Source organism: Pelobates fuscus, chromosome 3 (assembly GCF_036172605.1).
Source record: "Pelobates fuscus isolate aPelFus1 chromosome 3, aPelFus1.pri, whole genome shotgun sequence".
Taxonomy (NCBI): domain Eukaryota; kingdom Metazoa; phylum Chordata; class Amphibia; order Anura; family Pelobatidae; genus Pelobates; species Pelobates fuscus.
Window position 1 is genome coordinate 380540503 of NC_086319.1, and position 18590 is coordinate 380559092.

Consider the following 18590-nt stretch of genomic DNA (forward strand, 5'->3'; position numbering starts at 1 on the left):
AAAGGCGAGTGTTACCAATTTGCATAGGTTCTGGGAGAGCTAGTATAGTAGATTCAGAATTCTGAAATGCGGGAGTTAGTCTTAAGGAAGGTCTATAACCATTATCACGAGTGTTCTGCCTCTGTCTCATACGTTCATCTATACGAGAAATAAATGAAATTAATTCCTCTAAATTTTCAGGAAGATCCCTTGTGGCAACCTCGTCTAAGATCACATCTGATAATCCGTTCAGAAATACGTCCATATAGGCTTGTTCATTCCACTTGACCTCTGCCGCCAAGGATCTGAACTCTAGCGCATAATCCACAAGGGTTAGATTATGCTGTCTAAGACGTAATAGTAATCTAGCTGCACTGGCCTTTCTCCCTGGGGGATCAAAAGTCCTCCTAAAAGTAGTAATAAACGCATTATAGTTATAGACTACTGGATTATCATTTTCCCACAGAGGGTTAGCCCATCTAAGAGCTTTGTCAATGAGTAGCGAGATTATGAATCCAACCTTCGCCCTGTCAGTAGGGTAGGCGCGGGGTTGTAATTCAAAATGAATTCCTATCTGGTTTAGGAAACCTCGACAGGTATCCGGAGCACCGCCATACCGTAAAGGGGAAGTAACACGGGAAGAAGTTCCCACTGTGGCTACCTCTAGGCCTCAGTTAGCAAGAGAGATAGATGGAGTACGCATCTCCTCTGCTTGATTACTCGGATGGGATAGTAATGCTTGCAGCGCTAGGGCCATTTGGTCCATTCTATGGTCCATGGCTTCAAACCTCGAGTAAGGCGGACCAAGCTGAGCGTTTGTACCTGCAGGATCCATGGCCCTGTCGTAATGTCAGGATCGGGACAGGGATCCAACACGCAGAGTACGAACAGGAGAGGAGTACGTATACCGGACCTTAGAATGGCCGGACTAACGTAAGGAGAAAGCAAAGAATGGTCAGAGACAAGCCGAGGTCGAGGGACCGAGAGAACAGGTAAGCGAGAGACAAGCCGAGGTCAAAGGACACGAGAGGTAAACAGGAACGATAGTACAAGCCGAGTCAAAACCAAATAGAACAATAGACATAAGAGCACTGAGGAACTAGACAAGCTAGAACCACGACAGGGCAATGAACCATTACACACATCCCTCTTTTATACCCTGGTTCTCTAATTGATGACTCCGCCCTTGCCCTGGTTACCCTGGTTCTCTAATTGATGACTCCGCCCTTGCCGAGCCCTGATTCGTTGTTCCGAACTAGATTGACAGGTCGGGATGTGATTGCCGTCATGACGTCGGCTCCTGAGCGTCGTGTCATAAAAGGAAGCGGGGCTATCGCGGCCGGCGTGGGAATGACTAAGAGAGCTGTGAGGATTGGATGAATCAGCCCCCCTGAGAGAACGGCCGTCGGGAAGTCTAACCTCCTCCGAGGTAGAGACTTCAGGTACCCTGACAATAAGGGATGTATTATGTGTTTCTGGTTGTGTGTGAGGGATGCATTGTGTGAATCTGTGTTTGTATGCATAAGGGATGCAAGGTGTGTGTCTGTATGTGTGTGCATTGAGTGTAAGAGATACATTGTGTTTCTGTGTGTATGTAAGAAAACAGTGTGTGTGTTTGCATGTGTGTGTAAGGGTTTGCATTGTATGTTTCTGTGTATGTGTGCAAATGATGCATTGTCTTTGTGTGTAAGGGTTGCATTGTGTGTGTGTGTAATGGATGCATTGTGTGTTTCTCTGTGTGTAAGGGAAGCATGTTCTGTTTCTGTGTATGTATAGGGATGCATTGTGTGTTTCTGTGTATGTATAGGGGTGCATTGTGTGTTTCTGTGTATGTATAGGGATGCATTGTGTGTGTGTGCGCGTAGTGTTAAAGAGCTCCCTGTCTTGCCCCCTGTCCTATAGAGCTGTCCCTTCTGTCCCTTAGAGCTCTCCCCTGCCCCTTAGTGGTCTCTCCTCTCCCCCACCCTCCCGTAGCAGTCTCTTCTCACACTCACCCACCCTCATGTGCTCTTCTCATCCCCCCTCCACCCTCCCTGTGTTCTTCTCACTCCTCCCTCTGTGTGTTCTCACCCCCCCCCTGTGTTCTTCTTACCCCCCTCCTCCCTGTGTTCTTCTTACTCCCCCCCTTGTTCTTCTTACCCCCTTCTTCTTATTACTCCCCCCTTCTTCTTACCCCCCTTCTTCTTCTTACCCCTCCTTCTTCTTCTTACCCCATTCTTCTTCTTACCCCTTCTTCTTCTTACTCCCCCCTCTTCTTCTTACTCCCCCCTCTTCTTCTTACTCCCCCTTCTTCTTCTTACTCCCCCTTCTTCTTCTTACCCCCCTCTTCTTCTTACCCCTTCTTCTAATTACTCCCCACTCTTGTTCTTACTCCCCCTTCTTCTTCTTACCCCCCTCTTTTTCTTATCTCCCCTCTTCTTACTCCCTCTCTTCCATCTTCTTACTCCCTCTCTTCCCTCTTCTTACTCCCCCCTCCCCTCTTCTTACTCCCCCCGCCCCTCTTCTTACTCTCCCCCCTTCCCACTTCTTACTCCCCCCGCCCCTCTTCTTACTCTCCCCCCTTCCCACTTCTTACTCTCCCCCCCTCCCCTCTTCTTACTCTCCCCCCTCCCCTTTTCTTACTCTCCCCCCCCTCCCCTCTTCTTCTTACTCTCCCCCCTCCCCCCCCCCTTCTTACCCCCAACCCTGTAGGTGGCCGAGCTGCACTCCGGTCTGCGGTCCCGGCCGGAGTGATAGGAAAGTGCTCAGTGTGCACCTTCCTGTCAGTCCGGCCGGGTAACGGAAACAGAAACTCCTGTTCCGCGTGGAACAGGAGTTTCTGTTTCCTGTACCCGGCCGGACTGATAGGAAGTGCAAACTGAGCACTTTCCTATCACTCCGGCCGGGACCGCGGACCGGAGTGCAGCTCGGCCACCTACAGGGGAGGGGAGGGAGGGAAAAGCAGCTGCAGCCGTCTGAGCGCTCTGCTCGGCGGCTGCAGCATTTAAAGGGCCGGCCCGCCGCAGCCGGTCCTAAAATAATTTCGGGCGGCCTGGGGGGCAATTGCCTCCCTGCCCCCCGGCCCAGCCCGCCCCTGCCGAGGCGTCTTGATTGGTCCTGCAGCAATTGACTGACAGGTCGTTCCGGGGGAGTGTCCTGATGACTACTTCCTGCCTAGATGCTGTAAAAGGCAGTCACTCCCTCGCGGCCGGCCTAGCATGACCGGATAGACCGCGGGGAAGGGAGCCATCAGACCGTCTGGATGGAGGAACAGCTAAGTCTCTACCTCTTTCGGAGGTAGAGACCACAGGTACCCTGACACCTAGGCAGCAATGCAGACACTGCCTTTTTTCTGAAAAGACAGTGCTTACTGCAAAAATTGTGCAGGGACTGACTATACATTAAGCTGTAGTTGTTCTAGTGACTATAGTGTCCCTTTAAGATTAGTAGGCATGCTTTAACAATAATTATGTGGCTAGGATGTAATCAAAGACGACGTTTCAGAAATGCTGCAAGAACATCTGTAAGTGAATGTATATATTAAAGAAAATAAATAAAATGAAAAAGAAGGTTATCCTAATTCAGCCACAAACCAGGTATAATATAAAACAGTCTGATATCGTGGTATAACTAGCAGTGTAAAGTAGGTCATGTCAGCAAGCTCCCCGTGCTATTTTACCCATGCAAAATGAATGCCTCAGGATTGATTTATGACAACAATACCTATCACCCAGTAATTTTTCCAAAAGTAATCCTAAAAACATTTGTAAATATGAGCATTGCCCAATGCTTCCTTATTCCTGACCTCCACACCAGTACGATACACAAGATGACCAGACTTTTATGTATTTATAACCACAAACAACAAAACTTCGGGATACGGCAGAGAATGATTCTAAATGGAACATAAAAAATATACAACATAGTGAAGTACAATTAACACATCTTTTTGCGCTATATATGAATGCACTCACAAAATTGTAGTAGAATATATCGCTCATAGGGTGCCTCCCCCGATAGATGTGGGGGGCTGATGGTCCCTTGGCTCCTCGTGAGGCTCCTTATTAATGCTCAGGACTTCAGACAGGTTGGTAGGAAAAATGCTTTTATTGATAAAAGGTGAAAAATCACCATCAATAAAATAAATTAAAAGACGGTATGGTCCTACGCGTTTCGTTCTGCAAAGAACTTCCTCAGGGACCGCATATAAAAATAAGATCAATGTACAATCATAACATATGAAAAAAACATATATGTTTTTTTCATATGTTATGTTTTTTTCATATGTTATGATTGTAGGGATATGTTTTTTTCATATGTTATGATTGTACATTGATCTTATTTTTATATGCGGACCCTGAGGAAGTTCTTTGCAGAACGAAACGCGTAGGACCATACCGTCTTTTAATTTATTTTATTGATGGTGATTTTTCACCTTTTATCAATAAAAGCATTTTTCCTACCAACCTGTCTGAAGTCCTGAGCATTATTAAGGAGCCTCACGAGGAGCCAAGGGACCATCAGCCCCCCACATCTATCGGGGGAGGCACCCTATGAGCGATATATTCTACTACAATTTTGTGAGTGCATTCATATATAGCGCAAAAAGATGTGTTAACTGTACTTCACTATGTTGTATATTTTTTTATGTTCCATTTAGAATCATTCTCAGCCGTATCCCGAAGTTTTGTTGTTTGTGGTTATCTATATTTGAAAAGGTCGTCTTCTTTGGGTAACGATCTTGGGAGGCTGCATTATAACATTTAAGCTAAGTATTTGTGTATATATTTAAATACAATTACTATCTATAGTAGTGTGTATACTGCATTGTACCATTTTATGTATTTATGTCTAGAGGAAAGAAATTACCTTTTTTCATGAGATGCCACAATTTCTTGTAAATTTATATTAAAGATTTAATAAGTGGCATCATATTCCAGTTTGGACAAGGCAAAACCGGGGTGTACATTGCAAATGGAGATTTAGTTACTAGCTGTTTCGGATGATCTTTAGGGTCTTTTTTTAGGGCTTTTTTGGGCTTGATTTAATGCACCAGATAAACAGGTTAGCTTCAACAACAACCAATAAATGTGCATCAAAAGCAGATTTATCTGCCTTTTTAATGATCATCCCTGTTAGTCATTACAAAATAAATGAAATAGAAGCCCATGCAGGTCAATATGACCCTAATATTATCACAAGGAAGGTACTAAACCTCCCTCATGCCCCTAACCATCACGGTTAGACACAGTAAACTAAACAGTGAGCAGCCAGCAGCCCAGTCTCTATTAACATACAGGGGGTCAGGTCATTGTCCGTGTTCCCATGATGGGGATATAATTAAATAATAAATATGAAAGTGTACCCCAAAGGTGTACATCCAAAAGGTGACCAGCAGGTTGTATCAATTAATATAAATGGGGAGGAACCTAGTGTTCTCCCAGAACCCCCACCTAGGAGCAATGAGTGGGTGCTCTAATTATAATAACAAATTAAGGGCTGTTCTCCCCCACAGCACCACCCATAAGTGGCGAGTGGGGACTCTAATTAGAATAACCAGGGGGGAAACCTAATTCCCCACAGCCCCACCCATAAGTGACAGATGGGCACTCTAATTAGAATAACCAGGGGGGACCTAATCTCCCCCACAGCCCCACCCATAAGTGGCAGGTAGGTCCTCTAATTAGAATAACCAGGGGGGACCTAATGTCCCCCCTCCCCATCCCCAAACCATGGGCGGCTGATGGAGGCTATAATTACAATGCACAAGGAGTGAGGACATCCCATCGTCCATCCTCCCCCCACAGCGCAATATAAATAATCCAAGTTAACCCACAGAGCTTTGCGTAGACTGAGCATGCATAGCGGGGAAGAACCCTATTGCTTTTTTGCACTTCAGTTTCTATGTAGTATTTTAATAGTTGTGTTGGGACTTAGAGGGACAAGCATCACTTGACAATGAATTTTTTCAGCAAGCAAGCATACAATTTTAAAGAAATATACAAACCAAAATAAAGCAAGAACATCTTTGAAAATGATGTAATAGACATTTATAAACTTGGTCAGAGTCCCTTTTTGTTGTGTCACAATGATGTATGTCCCTTTAGTGGATTTTTTTGCCCTTTTTGGTGGCTGAAGAAAGAAAGATTTAAGAAAAAATAAAACATCTGATAATAAGCAGAATTTTTTAAATTTATTTTTTTACCCCCTCACCCACGGAGTGAGGGGGTAGGCAAGACTTTTTATTATGGAAATGGGAAGGGGTGCACACTGCACAGAGCTCTAGCCAAGTGGGGGAGAGAACCTTGAATAAATTATGGCATGTTCACCCCCCTTCTATATTTAGTCAATCACTTGGCGGAGACCCTCAAGAAGGACATTAGCCCCTCCCCCCAGTATATAAAGTCAAATATACCTGCCACCTACTCCATATTTTATTTAATTAGTTTCCTCTACTGTGGGGGAAGGGAGGGACACTTGCTTTTTTATCTGTCCACCCACCCATCATTTAATTTATAGCCCCCACCCAATTCCCACGGGTTGGGGCATAGCAGGTACTTGTGCCAAGTATGTTATTAACACATTGAGCACTGCACATAGCTCGTCTGGGCAGAGGTGACATTACCATATGGTGCAGCCGGGGGGCGCAATTTCCGGGTGACCAGCTGGTTGGAGCGCACAGTATTTGCATTTTGCCGCTCACTCTATGCCAGCGTTTCCCAATTGGGGTTCCGCCAAAAGTTTAAAAAAATAAAATGGCCGCGGGCAGCGAGGGAGCAGTGAGCAGTGATCTCCCTGCTCAGCTCCCTCGCGCGCACAGCAGTGATGCTGGAGCCGGAATATGACATCACTCCGGCTACAACATCACTAAGAGGCATGCAATTGAGCTGAGCAGGGAGATCACTGCTCCCTCACCGCACGCATGCCAGCCACTCAGCAGCCCCACTAGACCCCAGGGACTCCATGCCTGCACTCCTAAAGGTAGGGGGGCTGGGTGGAGTAAAATGTAAAAAAAATTGTATGTGTATCTGTTAGGGAGTTTGTATGTGTTTGTGTGTTTGTCAAAGAGTATATGTGTGTTTGTCAGTGAGAGGGAATGTGTGCTTGTCAGTGAGTGTGTGAGAGTATGTGTTTGTCAGTGAGAATTTATTGGTTCTTCTCAGTGAGAGTGTATATGTGTTTGTATGTGTGTCTGTCAAAGAGTATGTATGTTTGTCAGTGAGAGTGTATGTGTGTCTGTCAAAGAGTATGTGTGTCTGAGTGTGTCAGTGTGTGTATCTGTGTGTCAAGGTTTGTGTATGTGTCACTGTGTGTATCTAAGTGTGTGTGTATGTACCAGTGTGTGTGTGCGTATGTCAGTGTGTATGTATCTGAGTGTGTGTATCTGAGTGTGTCAGTGTGTGTATGTGTCAGTGTGTATCTGTGGGTGCAAGTGTGTGTATCTGAGTGTGTGTGTATTTGTGAGCCAAGATGTGTGTGTGTCAGTGTGTATCTGAGTGTGTGTATCTGTGTGTCAAGGTGTGTGTCAGTCTGTATCTGTGTGCCACTATGTGCCAGTGTGTTTGTGTATCTGTGTGTCAGATACATACACACATGCACACACACACACACACACACACACAGATACACACTGACACAGAGATACACACACTGGCGCATACAAACACAGATATACACACCTTGACACACACCAACACATACAAACACAGATACACACACCTTGACACACAGATACACACACACACACACACAGATACACACTGTGTGTCAAGGTGTGTGTATCTGTGTCAGTGTGTGTATCTGTGTGTCAGATTCATACACACTGTCACATAGTGGCACACAGATACACACACCTTGATACACAGACACATACAAACACAGATACACACACTTTGACACACAGATACATACACACACCTTGACACACAGTGTGTATCTGTGTGTGTGTGTATCTGTGTGTCAGTGTGTGTATCTGTGTGCCACTATGTGCCAGTGTGTGTGTGTTAGACATGTGCAATTCGTTTCGTTCCGAATGCAAATTCGGACGAAATGTCCGAATTGCTGAATTTCCAAAGTGCCGAATTTAGGAAAGCCGAACCGAATTGCTGAAGTACCGAATTGGCGAATTTCTGAAGTGCCGAATTTCTGAATGCCGAACCAAGCCGAATTGCAGAAATGCCCTAGTGCCGAAAATCGGAAGTGCCGAAGTGCTTCAGATTTCTGAAAAGTGGCAAAACAAGAGAGGGTTGGGATTGGGGTAGGGTTAGGGTAGAATTAGTGGTTGGGGTAGAGGTACGGTTAGGACTAAAATTAAAACCAGCGTGCGGGCCCTGGTGCAGTCGCATCAGCTGCACCGGCGGTAGTTCCGCCACTGGGCAGGGGGAAGAAAGAGAAAGAGGGGGGTTATCAGAGGCTCACAAGGGGGTGTAAGACACACAAAGAGGCAAAAGACATTTAAAAGAGGGATATGAAAAACAAAAGGGGCTAAAGAGGGTAAGAAATTCAAAAGCAGGCTTACGAGACACACAGGTGATGGTGCTTTTTTTCTTTGGGTGGAGGCAGGAAAATGTCTGTTTAGCCAAAAGTCCTTGCACCAGCCCTGAGTCTGGGATTATTAACTGGAACATACCTGGGGATATCTGATCTAACCTGCTGCCAGGCTGGGTGCAGGCTCAGAACTAAATGGATCATGGGACGCAGGAGAAGGAGTTGTGGGTTTCAGCATTTCATTTTATTTCTTACACGCCCCAAATACATATTGTGAATAAGTAAACATAATATTAACCCCTTAAGGACCGAGAACGGTTCAGGACCGTCATCGGCATTTTTGCGTTGCCGACCGGTGACGGTCCTGAACCGTCCTAACAGTCTGAGTTACTTACCCGATCGCAATCCTTCCCCCGGCGGCGATCGGCGGTGCTCCCGGTGTGGGGAGACTGCCTGCAGCCCAGACAGTCTCCCCGCGGCGGATTAGGACCCCTGGGGCCATGTGATCGCTCAACACAGCGATCACATGGTCACAATGGGTGTCCATGTGCCTGCCTGCAGGGGGACTGTCTGTGCTGACAGGATGTCTCCCTGCTAGTGTAAAGTCATTAAAACAAATAAAGTTAATGTTAATAAAAAAAAATAATAATTATATATGTGTATATATATATATATATATAAATATATGATATATAGACATATGTCTATATATCATATATATAATGTCATACTAAGTGTATTTTTATATTAATATGTACATATATTAATATAAAAATACACTTATAATTAAATTACACACCTATATATATAATATATATAATAACTATATATATTGTATATAAATATTATTTTAAAATACAAATAAGTCATTTAAATTAAATAAAAAAATGTAAAAATAATAATAAAAATTTAAAAAAATGATATATCTATATGAAATTTTATTCTAACTGTATTTTGATATTAATATATATATATTTATATCCAAATACAGTTAGAATGAAATTGTATATATAAATAAATAAAAAGAATACGAACTATACATTTGTCCATATACAAAATTACATAAATAATTATATAAATATACACGTAGACTTCAAATATATAAATATGCATATATATTTAAATTCTACGTGCGTATTTATGTAATATTTTTACATAATTAAGTAATTTTATTGATTGCAATTTAAAGGACCTGCCTGCCAACCCAGGTCGAAAGTCCAGAGAATTTAATTTGCTAGCACTGTATTTTACCCTGTAACTTTCTACGACACCCTAAAACCTGTACATGGGGGGTACTGTTTTACTCGGGAGACTTCGTTGAACACAAATATTAGTGATTCAAAACAGTAAAACATATCACAGTGATGATATTGTCAGTGAAAGTGACTTTTTTTTGCATTTTTCACACACAAACAGCACTTTTACTGATGATATAATTGTTGTGATACATTTTCCAGTTTTGAAACACTTATATTTGTGTTCAGTAAAGTCTCCTGAGTATAACAGTACCCCCCATGTACAGGTTTTATAGCGTTTTTGATAGTTACAGGGTCAAATATATGGGTCAAATATTTTTACATTGAAAATGGCCAGGTTGGTTACGTTGCCTTTGAGAGCGTATGGTAGCCCAGGAATGAAAATTACCCCCATGATGGCATACTATTTGCAAAAGAAGACAACCCAAGGTATTGCAAATGGGGTATGTCTAGTCTTTTTTAGTAACCACTTAGTCACAAACACTGGGCAAAATTAGCGTTCAATTTAGTTTTTTACTTTTTTCACACACAAACAAATATGAACGGCCAGTGTTTGCGACTAAGTGGCTACTAAGGGACAGTTTCCCTTTAACGTTACTAAACAATAGGCTTTGAACTATTGCACTACACCAACTTCCATGCATTCCTCTTCCCTAGCATCACCACTAGAGTGTGAGCTTATAGGAACAGAGCCGTCAATCCTTCTGTACCAGTGGGTGTAGATATATGACCATGTTATGTTATATTTCATGTAATATTCCTTGTATATCACTTAGTCTGTAACACTCTTATATTGTACAACTTTATGGATATTGCTGGCACGTTATAAAACAAAAGTCTGTATTATGAAATAGTTCTCGTATGGACACATTTGTTTGTGGCACAAAAAAATTTCAAAACATGTGCCATGCTTATTTACTCTCATTTCTACCAGTTCCCACTCCGCCAGTGTATCTTATCTCGGTTGTCACACGTGAGTAAAGACAGGGAGAGAGACAGGGGTAGAAGCGTGAGTGAGAATCAGAGGGTACAAAACACGATGTTGACTCGCAGAGGACAGTGTGTGTCTGAGTGAGATAGAGAGAGAAAGGGGTGGTACGAACGTGGAGTGTGAACGTCTCTTGACAAAAGAAAGTTAGTAAGAAAGACAAAAGGAGAAAAATATACAGTGCAAGCTATGGCAGAAATGACAGCGACAATGTCAGAGTGAGCGCATTGGGTGAGATTGCTGGATACTTAATGAGACGAAGACCCCCCAAAACACCATGGGTGTGCGCAGTACGTGCCTGCCAAGGAGTTTATCCTGGTGGTCTCTCACAGTAATGCTGGGCATCTTTGTGGGTATCTCTAGAGAAGCACTTACACCTCAGTTTCTTCGCAGAGGTAGGTAGAATGTTGCATGCCTACAGGTCGCCTGTCCTGTTATATTATTGTATGTCTCTGGTACAGCTCTCTGTCACTGTTCTTGTCACCCTGGTATCTGCTCCGATATCCTCTTTAACTTTCACAAACTCGTCCTATTTCTAACACTGCGTCTGCTTCTTAATTAACGCTGCCACTAATTGGGAGTGAAATATGGCATAATTAAAGGATGAGTCCCACTGGGCAGCATAGTAACCTAGTGACAATGACAAGTTTAATGGGTTAAAGGATCAGTCCCAATAGGCAGCACAGTGACATAATGACATGTTTAATGGGTTAAAGGATCAGTCCCAATAGGCAGCACAGTGACATAATGACATGTTTAATGGGTTAAAGGATCAGTCCCAATAGGCAGCACAGTGACATAATGACAGGTTTAATGGGTTAAAGGATCAGTCCCAATAGGCAGCATAGTGACATAATGACATGTTTAATGGGTTAAAGGATCAGTCCCAATAGGCAGCACAGTGACATAATGACAGGTTTAATGGGTTAAAGGATCAGTCCCAATAGGCAGCACAGTGACATAATGACATGTTTAATAGGTTAAAGGATCAGTCCCAATAGGCAGCACAGTGACATAACGACATGTTTAATGGGTTAAATAATCAGTCCCAATGGGCAGCACAGTGACATAATGACATGTTTAATGGGTTAAAGGATCAGTCCCAATAGGCAGCATAGTGACATAATGACATGTTTAATGGGTTAAAGGATCAGTCCCAATAGGCAGCACAGTGACATAATGACATGTTTAATGGGTTAAAGGATCAGTCCCAATAGGCAGCATAGTGACATAATGACATGTTTAATGGGTTAAAGGGTCAGTCCCAATGGGCAGCACAGTGAAATAATGACATGTTTAATGGGTTAAAGGATCAGTCCCAATAGGCAGCACAGTGACATAATGACATGTTTGATGGGTTAAAGGATCAGTCCCAATAGGCAGCACAGTGACATAATGACAGGTTTAATGGGTTAAAGGATCAGTCCCAATAGGCAGCACAGTGACATAATGACATGTTTAATGGGTTAAAGGATCAGTCCCAATAGGCAGCACAGTGACATAATGACATGTTTAATGGGTTAAAGGATCAGTCCCAATAGGCAGCACAGTGACATAATGACATGTTTAATGGGTTAAAGGATCAGTCCCAATAGGCAGCACAGTGACATAATGACATGTTTAATGGGTTAAAGGATCAGTCCCAATAGGCAGCACAGTGACATAATGACAGGTTTAATGGGTTAAAGGATCAGTCCCAATAGGCAGCACAGTGACATAATGACATGTTTAATGGGTTAAAGGGTCAGTCCCAATGGGCAGCACAGTGACATAATGACATGTTTAATGGGTTAAAGGATCAGTCCCAATAGGCAGCACAGTGACATAATGACATGTTTAATGGGTTAAAGGATCAGTCCCAATAGGCAGCACAGTGACATAATGACATGTTTAATGGGTTAAAGGATCAGTCCCAATAGGCAGCACAGTGACATAATGACATGTTTAATGGGTTAAAGGATCAGTCCCAATAGGCAGCACAGTGACATAATGACATGTTTAATGGGTTAAAGGATCAGTCCCAATAGGCAGCACAGTGACATAACGACATGTTTAATGGGTTAAAGGATCAGTCCCAATAGGCAGCACAGTGACATAATGACATGTTTAATGGGTTAAAGGATCAGTCCCAATAGGCAGCACAGTGACATAATGACATGTTTAATGGGTTAAAGGATCAGTCCCAATAGGCAGCACAGTGACATAATGACAGGTTTAATGGGTTAAATGATCAGTCCCAATAGGCAGCACAGTGACATAATGACATGTTTAATGGGTTAAAGGATCAGTCCCAATAGGCAGCACAGTGACATAATGACATGTTTAATGGGTTAAAGGATCAGTCCCAATAGGCAGCACAGTGACATAATGACATGTTTAATGGGTTAAAGGATCAGTCCCAATAGGCAGCACAGTGACATAATGACATGTTTAATGGGTTAAAGGATCAGTCCCAATAGGCAGCACAGTGACATAATGACAGGTTTAATGGGTTAAAGGATCAGTCCCAATAGGCAGCACAGTGACATAATGACATGTTTAATGGGTTAAAGGGTCAGTCCCAATGGGCAGCACAGTGACATAATGACATGTTTAATGGGTTAAAGGATCAGTCCCAATAGGCAGCACAGTGACATAATGACATGTTTAATGGGTTAAAGGATCAGTCCCAATAGGCAGCACAGTGACATAACGACATGTTTAATGGGTTAAAGGATCAGTCCCAATAGGCAGCACAGTGACATAATGACATGTTTAATGGGTTAAAGGATCAGTCCCAATAGGCAGCACAGTGACATAATGACATGTTTAATGGGTTAAAGGATCAGTCCCAATAGGCAGCACAGTGACATAATGACATGTTTAATGGGTTAAAGGATCAGTCCCAATAGGCAGCACAGTGACATAATGACAGGTTTAATGGGTTAAAGGATCAGTCCCAATATGCAGCACAGTGACATAATGACATGTTTAATGGGTTAAAGGATCAGTCCCAATAGGCAGCACAGTGACATAATGACATGTTTAATGGGTTAAAGGATCAGTCCCAATAGGCAGCACAGTGACATAATGACAAGTTTAATGGGTTAAAGGATCAGTCCCAATAGGCAGCACAGTGACATAATGACATGTTTAATGGGTCAAAGGATCAGTCCCAATAGGCAGCACAGTGACATAATGACATGTTTAATGGGTTAAAGGATCAGTCCCAATAGGCAGCACAGTGACATAATGACATGTTTAATGGGTTAAAGGATCAGTCCCAATAGGCAGCACAGTGACATAATGACATGTTTAATGGGTTAAAGGATCAGTCCCAATAGGCAGCACAGTGACATAATGACATGTTTAATGGGTTAAAGGATCAGTCCCAATAGGCAGCATAGTGACATAATGACATGTTTAATGGGTTAAAGGATCAGTCCCAATAGGCAGCATAGTGACATAATGACATGTTTAATGGGTTAAAGGATCAGTCCCAATAGGCAGCACAGTGACATAATGACATGTTTAATGGGTTAAAGGATCAGTCCCAATAGGCAGCATAGTGACATAATGACATGTTTAATGGGTTAAAGGGTCAGTCCCAATGGGCAGCACAGTGAAATAATGACATGTTTAATGGGTTAAAGGATCAGTCCCAATAGGCAGCACAGTGACATAATGACATGTTTAATGGGTTAAAGGATCAGTCCCAATAGGCAGCACAGTGACATAATGACATGTTTAATGGGTTAAAGGATCAGTCCCAATAGGCAGCACAGTGACATAATGACAGGTTTAATGGGTTAAAGGATCAGTCCCAATAGGCAGCACAGTGACATAATGACAGGTTTAATGGGTTAAAGGATCAGTCCCAATAGGCAGCACAGTGACATAATGACATGTTTAATGGGTTAAAGGGTCAGTCCCAATGGGCAGCACAGTGACATAATGACATGTTTAATGGGTTAAAGGATCAGTCCCAATAGGCAGCACAGTGACATAATGACATGTTTAATGGGTTAAAGGATCAGTCCCAATAGGCAGCACAGTGACATAACGACATGTTTAATGGGTTAAAGGATCAGTCCCAATAGGCAGCACAGTGACATAATGACATGTTTAATGGGTTAAAGGATCAGTCCCAATGGGCAGCACAGTGACATAATGACATGTTTAATGGGTTAAAGGATCAGTCCCAATAGGCAGCACAGTGACATAATGACATGTTTAATGGGTTAAAGGATCAGTCCCAATAGGCAGCATAGTGACATAATGACATGTTTAATGGGTTAAAGGATCAGTCCCAATAGGCAGCATAGTGACATAATGACAGGTTTAATGGGTTAAAGGATCAGTCCCAATAGGCAGCATAGTGACATAATGACATGTTTAATGGGTTAAAGGGTCAGTCCCAATAGGCAGCATAGTGACATAATGACATGTTTAATGGGTTAAAGGGTCAGTCCCAATAGGCAGCACAGTGACATCATGACAGGTTTAATGGGTTAAAGGATCAGTCCCAATTGGCAGCACAGTGACATAATGACATGTTTAATGGGTTAAAGGATCAGTCCCAATAGGCAGCACAGTGACATAATGACATGTTTAATGGGTTAAAGGATCAGTCCCAATAGGCAGCACAGTGACATAATGACATGTTTAATGGGTTAAAGGATCAGTCCCAATAGGCAGCACAGTGACATAATGACATGTTTAATGGGTTAAAGGATCAGTCCCAATAGGCAGCACAGTGACATAATGACAGGTTTAATGGGTTAAAGGATCAGTCCCAATAGGCAGCACAGTGACATAATGACATGTTTAATGGGTTAAAGGGTCAGTCCCAATGGGCAGCACAGTGACATAATGACATGTTTAATGGGTTAAAGGATCAGTCCCAATAGGCAGCACAGTGACATAATGACATGTTTAATGGGTTAAAGGATCAGTCCCAATAGGCAGCACAGTGACATAACGACATGTTTAATGGGTTAAAGGATCAGTCCCAATAGGCAGCACAGTGACATAATGACATGTTTAATGGGTTAAAGGATCAGTCCCAATGGGCAGCACAGTGACATAATGACATGTTTAATGGGTTAAAGGATCAGTCCCAATAGGCAGCACTGTGACATAATGACATGTTTAATGGGTTAAAGGATCAGTCCCAATGGGCAGCACAGTGACATAATGACATGTTTAATGGGTTAAAGGATCAGTCCCAATAGGCAGCACAGTGACATAATGACAGGTTTAATGGGTTAAAGGATCAGTCCCAATAGGCAGCACAGTGACATAATGACATGTTTAATGGGTTAAAGGATCAGTCCCAATAGGCAGCATAGTGACATAATGACATGTTTAATGGGTTAAAGGGTCAGTCCCAATGGGCAGCACAGTGAAATAATGACATGTTTAATGGGTTAAAGGATCAGTCCCAATAGGCAGCACAGTGACATAATGACATGTTTAATGGGTTAAAGGATCAGTCCCAATAGGCAGCACAGTGACATAATGACATGTTTAATGGGTTAAAGGATCAGTCCCAATAGGCAGCACAGTGACATCATGACAGGTTTAATGGGTTAAAGGATCAGTCCCAATAGGCAGCACAGTGACATAATGACATGTTTAATGGGTTAAAGGATCAGTCCCAATAGGCAGCATAGTGACATAATGACATGTTTAATGGGTTCAAGGGTCAGTCCCAATAGGCAGCACAGTGACATAATGACATGTTTAATGGGTTAAAGGATCAGTCCCAATAGGCAGCACAGTGACATAATGACATGTTTAATGGGTTAAAGGATCAGTCCCAATAGGCAGCATAGTGACATAATGACATGTTTAATGGGTTAAAGGATCAGTCCCAATAGGCAGCATAGTGACATAATGACATGTTTAATGGGTTAAAGGATCAGTCCCAATAGGCAGCACAGTGACATAATGACATGTTTAATGGGTTAAAGGATCAGTCCCAATAGGCAGCATAGTGACATAATGACATGTTTAATGGGTTAAAGGGTCAGTCCCAATGGGCAGCACAGTGAAATAATGACATGTTTAATGGGTTAAAGGATCAGTCCCAATAGGCAGCACAGTGACATAATGACATGTTTAATGGGTTAAAGGATCAGTCCCAATAGGCAGCACAGTGACATCATGACAGGTTTAATGGGTTAAAGGATCAGTCCCAATAGGCAGCACAGTGACATAATGACATGTTTAATGGGTTAAAGGATCAGTCCCAATAGGCAGCACAGTGACATAATGACATGTTTAATGGGTTAAAGGATCAGTCCCAATAGGCAGCACAGTGACATAATGACATGTTTAATGGGTTAAAGGATCAGTCCCAATAGGCAGCACAGTGACATAATGACATGTTTAATGGGTTAAAGGATCAGTCCCAATAGGCAGCACAGTGACATAATGACAGGTTTAATGGGTTAAAGGATCAGTCCCAATAGGCAGCACAGTGACATAATGACATGTTTAATGGGTTAAAGGGTCAGTCCCAATGGGCAGCACAGTGACATAATGACATGTTTAATGGGTTAAAGGATCAGTCCCAATAGGCAGCACAGTGACATAATGACATGTTTAATGGGTTAAAGGATCAGTCCCAATAGGCAGCACAGTGACATAACGACATGTTTAATGGGTTAAAGGATCAGTCCCAATAGGCAGCACAGTGACATAATGACATGTTTAATGGGTTAAAGGATCAGTCCCAATGGGCAGCACAGTGACATAATGACATGTTTAATGGGTTAAAGGATCAGTCCCAATAGGCAGCACTGTGACATAATGACATGTTTAATGGGTTAAATAATCAGTCCCAATGGGCAGCACAGTGACATAATGACATGTTTAATGGGTTAAAGGATCAGTCCCAATAGGCAGCATAGTGACATAATGACATGTTTAATGGGTTAAAGGATCAGTCCCAATAGGCAGCACAGTGACATAATGACATGTTTAATGGGTTAAAGGATCAGTCCCAATAGGCAGCATAGTGACATAATGACATGTTTAATGGGTTAAAGGGTCAGTCCCAATGGGCAGCACAGTGAAATAATGACAGGTTTAATGGATTAAAGGGTCAGTTCCACTATGCAGCATAGTGATATAATTATATGTTTAATGGGTTAAAGGGTCAGTCCCACTGGGCAGCATAGTGATATAATGACAATGACAGGTTTAATGGGTTAAAGGATCAGTCCCACTAGGCAGCATAGTGATCTAATGACAATGACAGGTTCAATGTGTTAAAGGGTCAGCACAGTGATCTAATGACAATAACAGGTTTTATGGGTTAAAGGGTCAGTCCCACTAGGCAGTCACTGGGACGCGCAGTGACCTAATGACAGTAAGGTGTTTAATTGGTTAATGTGTCTAAAAGTTGCAGAAGTCAATGTAAAGTCCAGTTATTTTGCTGCATAAAGGCACACCTGGCTGAGTTTACCTGCTCTTTTAAATCAATAAATCGGACTGTTTGTGAGATGGAGAGTGAAGAAAAGGTGTGAAACCTTTAATATTCTCCATTTTTTTTAAGGCAATCTTTAATGAGCCCCATACTGTCTGGAGAATAGGAATGGGTGTTTCGTTTAGTACAGTGAGGGCACAAGACTCTCTTTTTTTATATACTAGATGTGACTATCTGGATGGGTTTGTCTATTCCTTTTATTACGTAAAATAAGTATCATTAAGGTATTGGGAGAATATTCTCCAATTTGCTCTCCTGGACGTCCAATATAATAATACATTTAAAAAAAAAATCTACAAATCTGAGCGATACCTTGTCTGTAAATAGTTTTAGTTTGAAAGGCTTAACAGTGCCCCCACCATGGTACTGAAAGGGTTACTGAAAGGTTACATAATAAATTGCAAAACAGTCTTTAAAAAAAAATAGA

At 42.4% G+C, this 18590-nt stretch overlaps 1 protein-coding gene across 1 annotated transcript in view; it reads left to right on the plus strand.

Annotated features, from left to right (window-relative positions):
• Positions 1–10711: 10711 nt before the first annotated feature.
• The window catches only part of EPOR (erythropoietin receptor), a 29607-nt gene continuing 21728 nt past the window's right edge, over positions 10712–18590 (plus strand). The window contains exon 1 of the mRNA XM_063449548.1: positions 10712–11084. Within this exon, the coding sequence (XP_063305618.1) occupies positions 10967–11084 (118 nt within the window). The 5' untranslated portion in view covers positions 10712–10966. The remainder of the gene's footprint in view (positions 11085–18590) is intronic.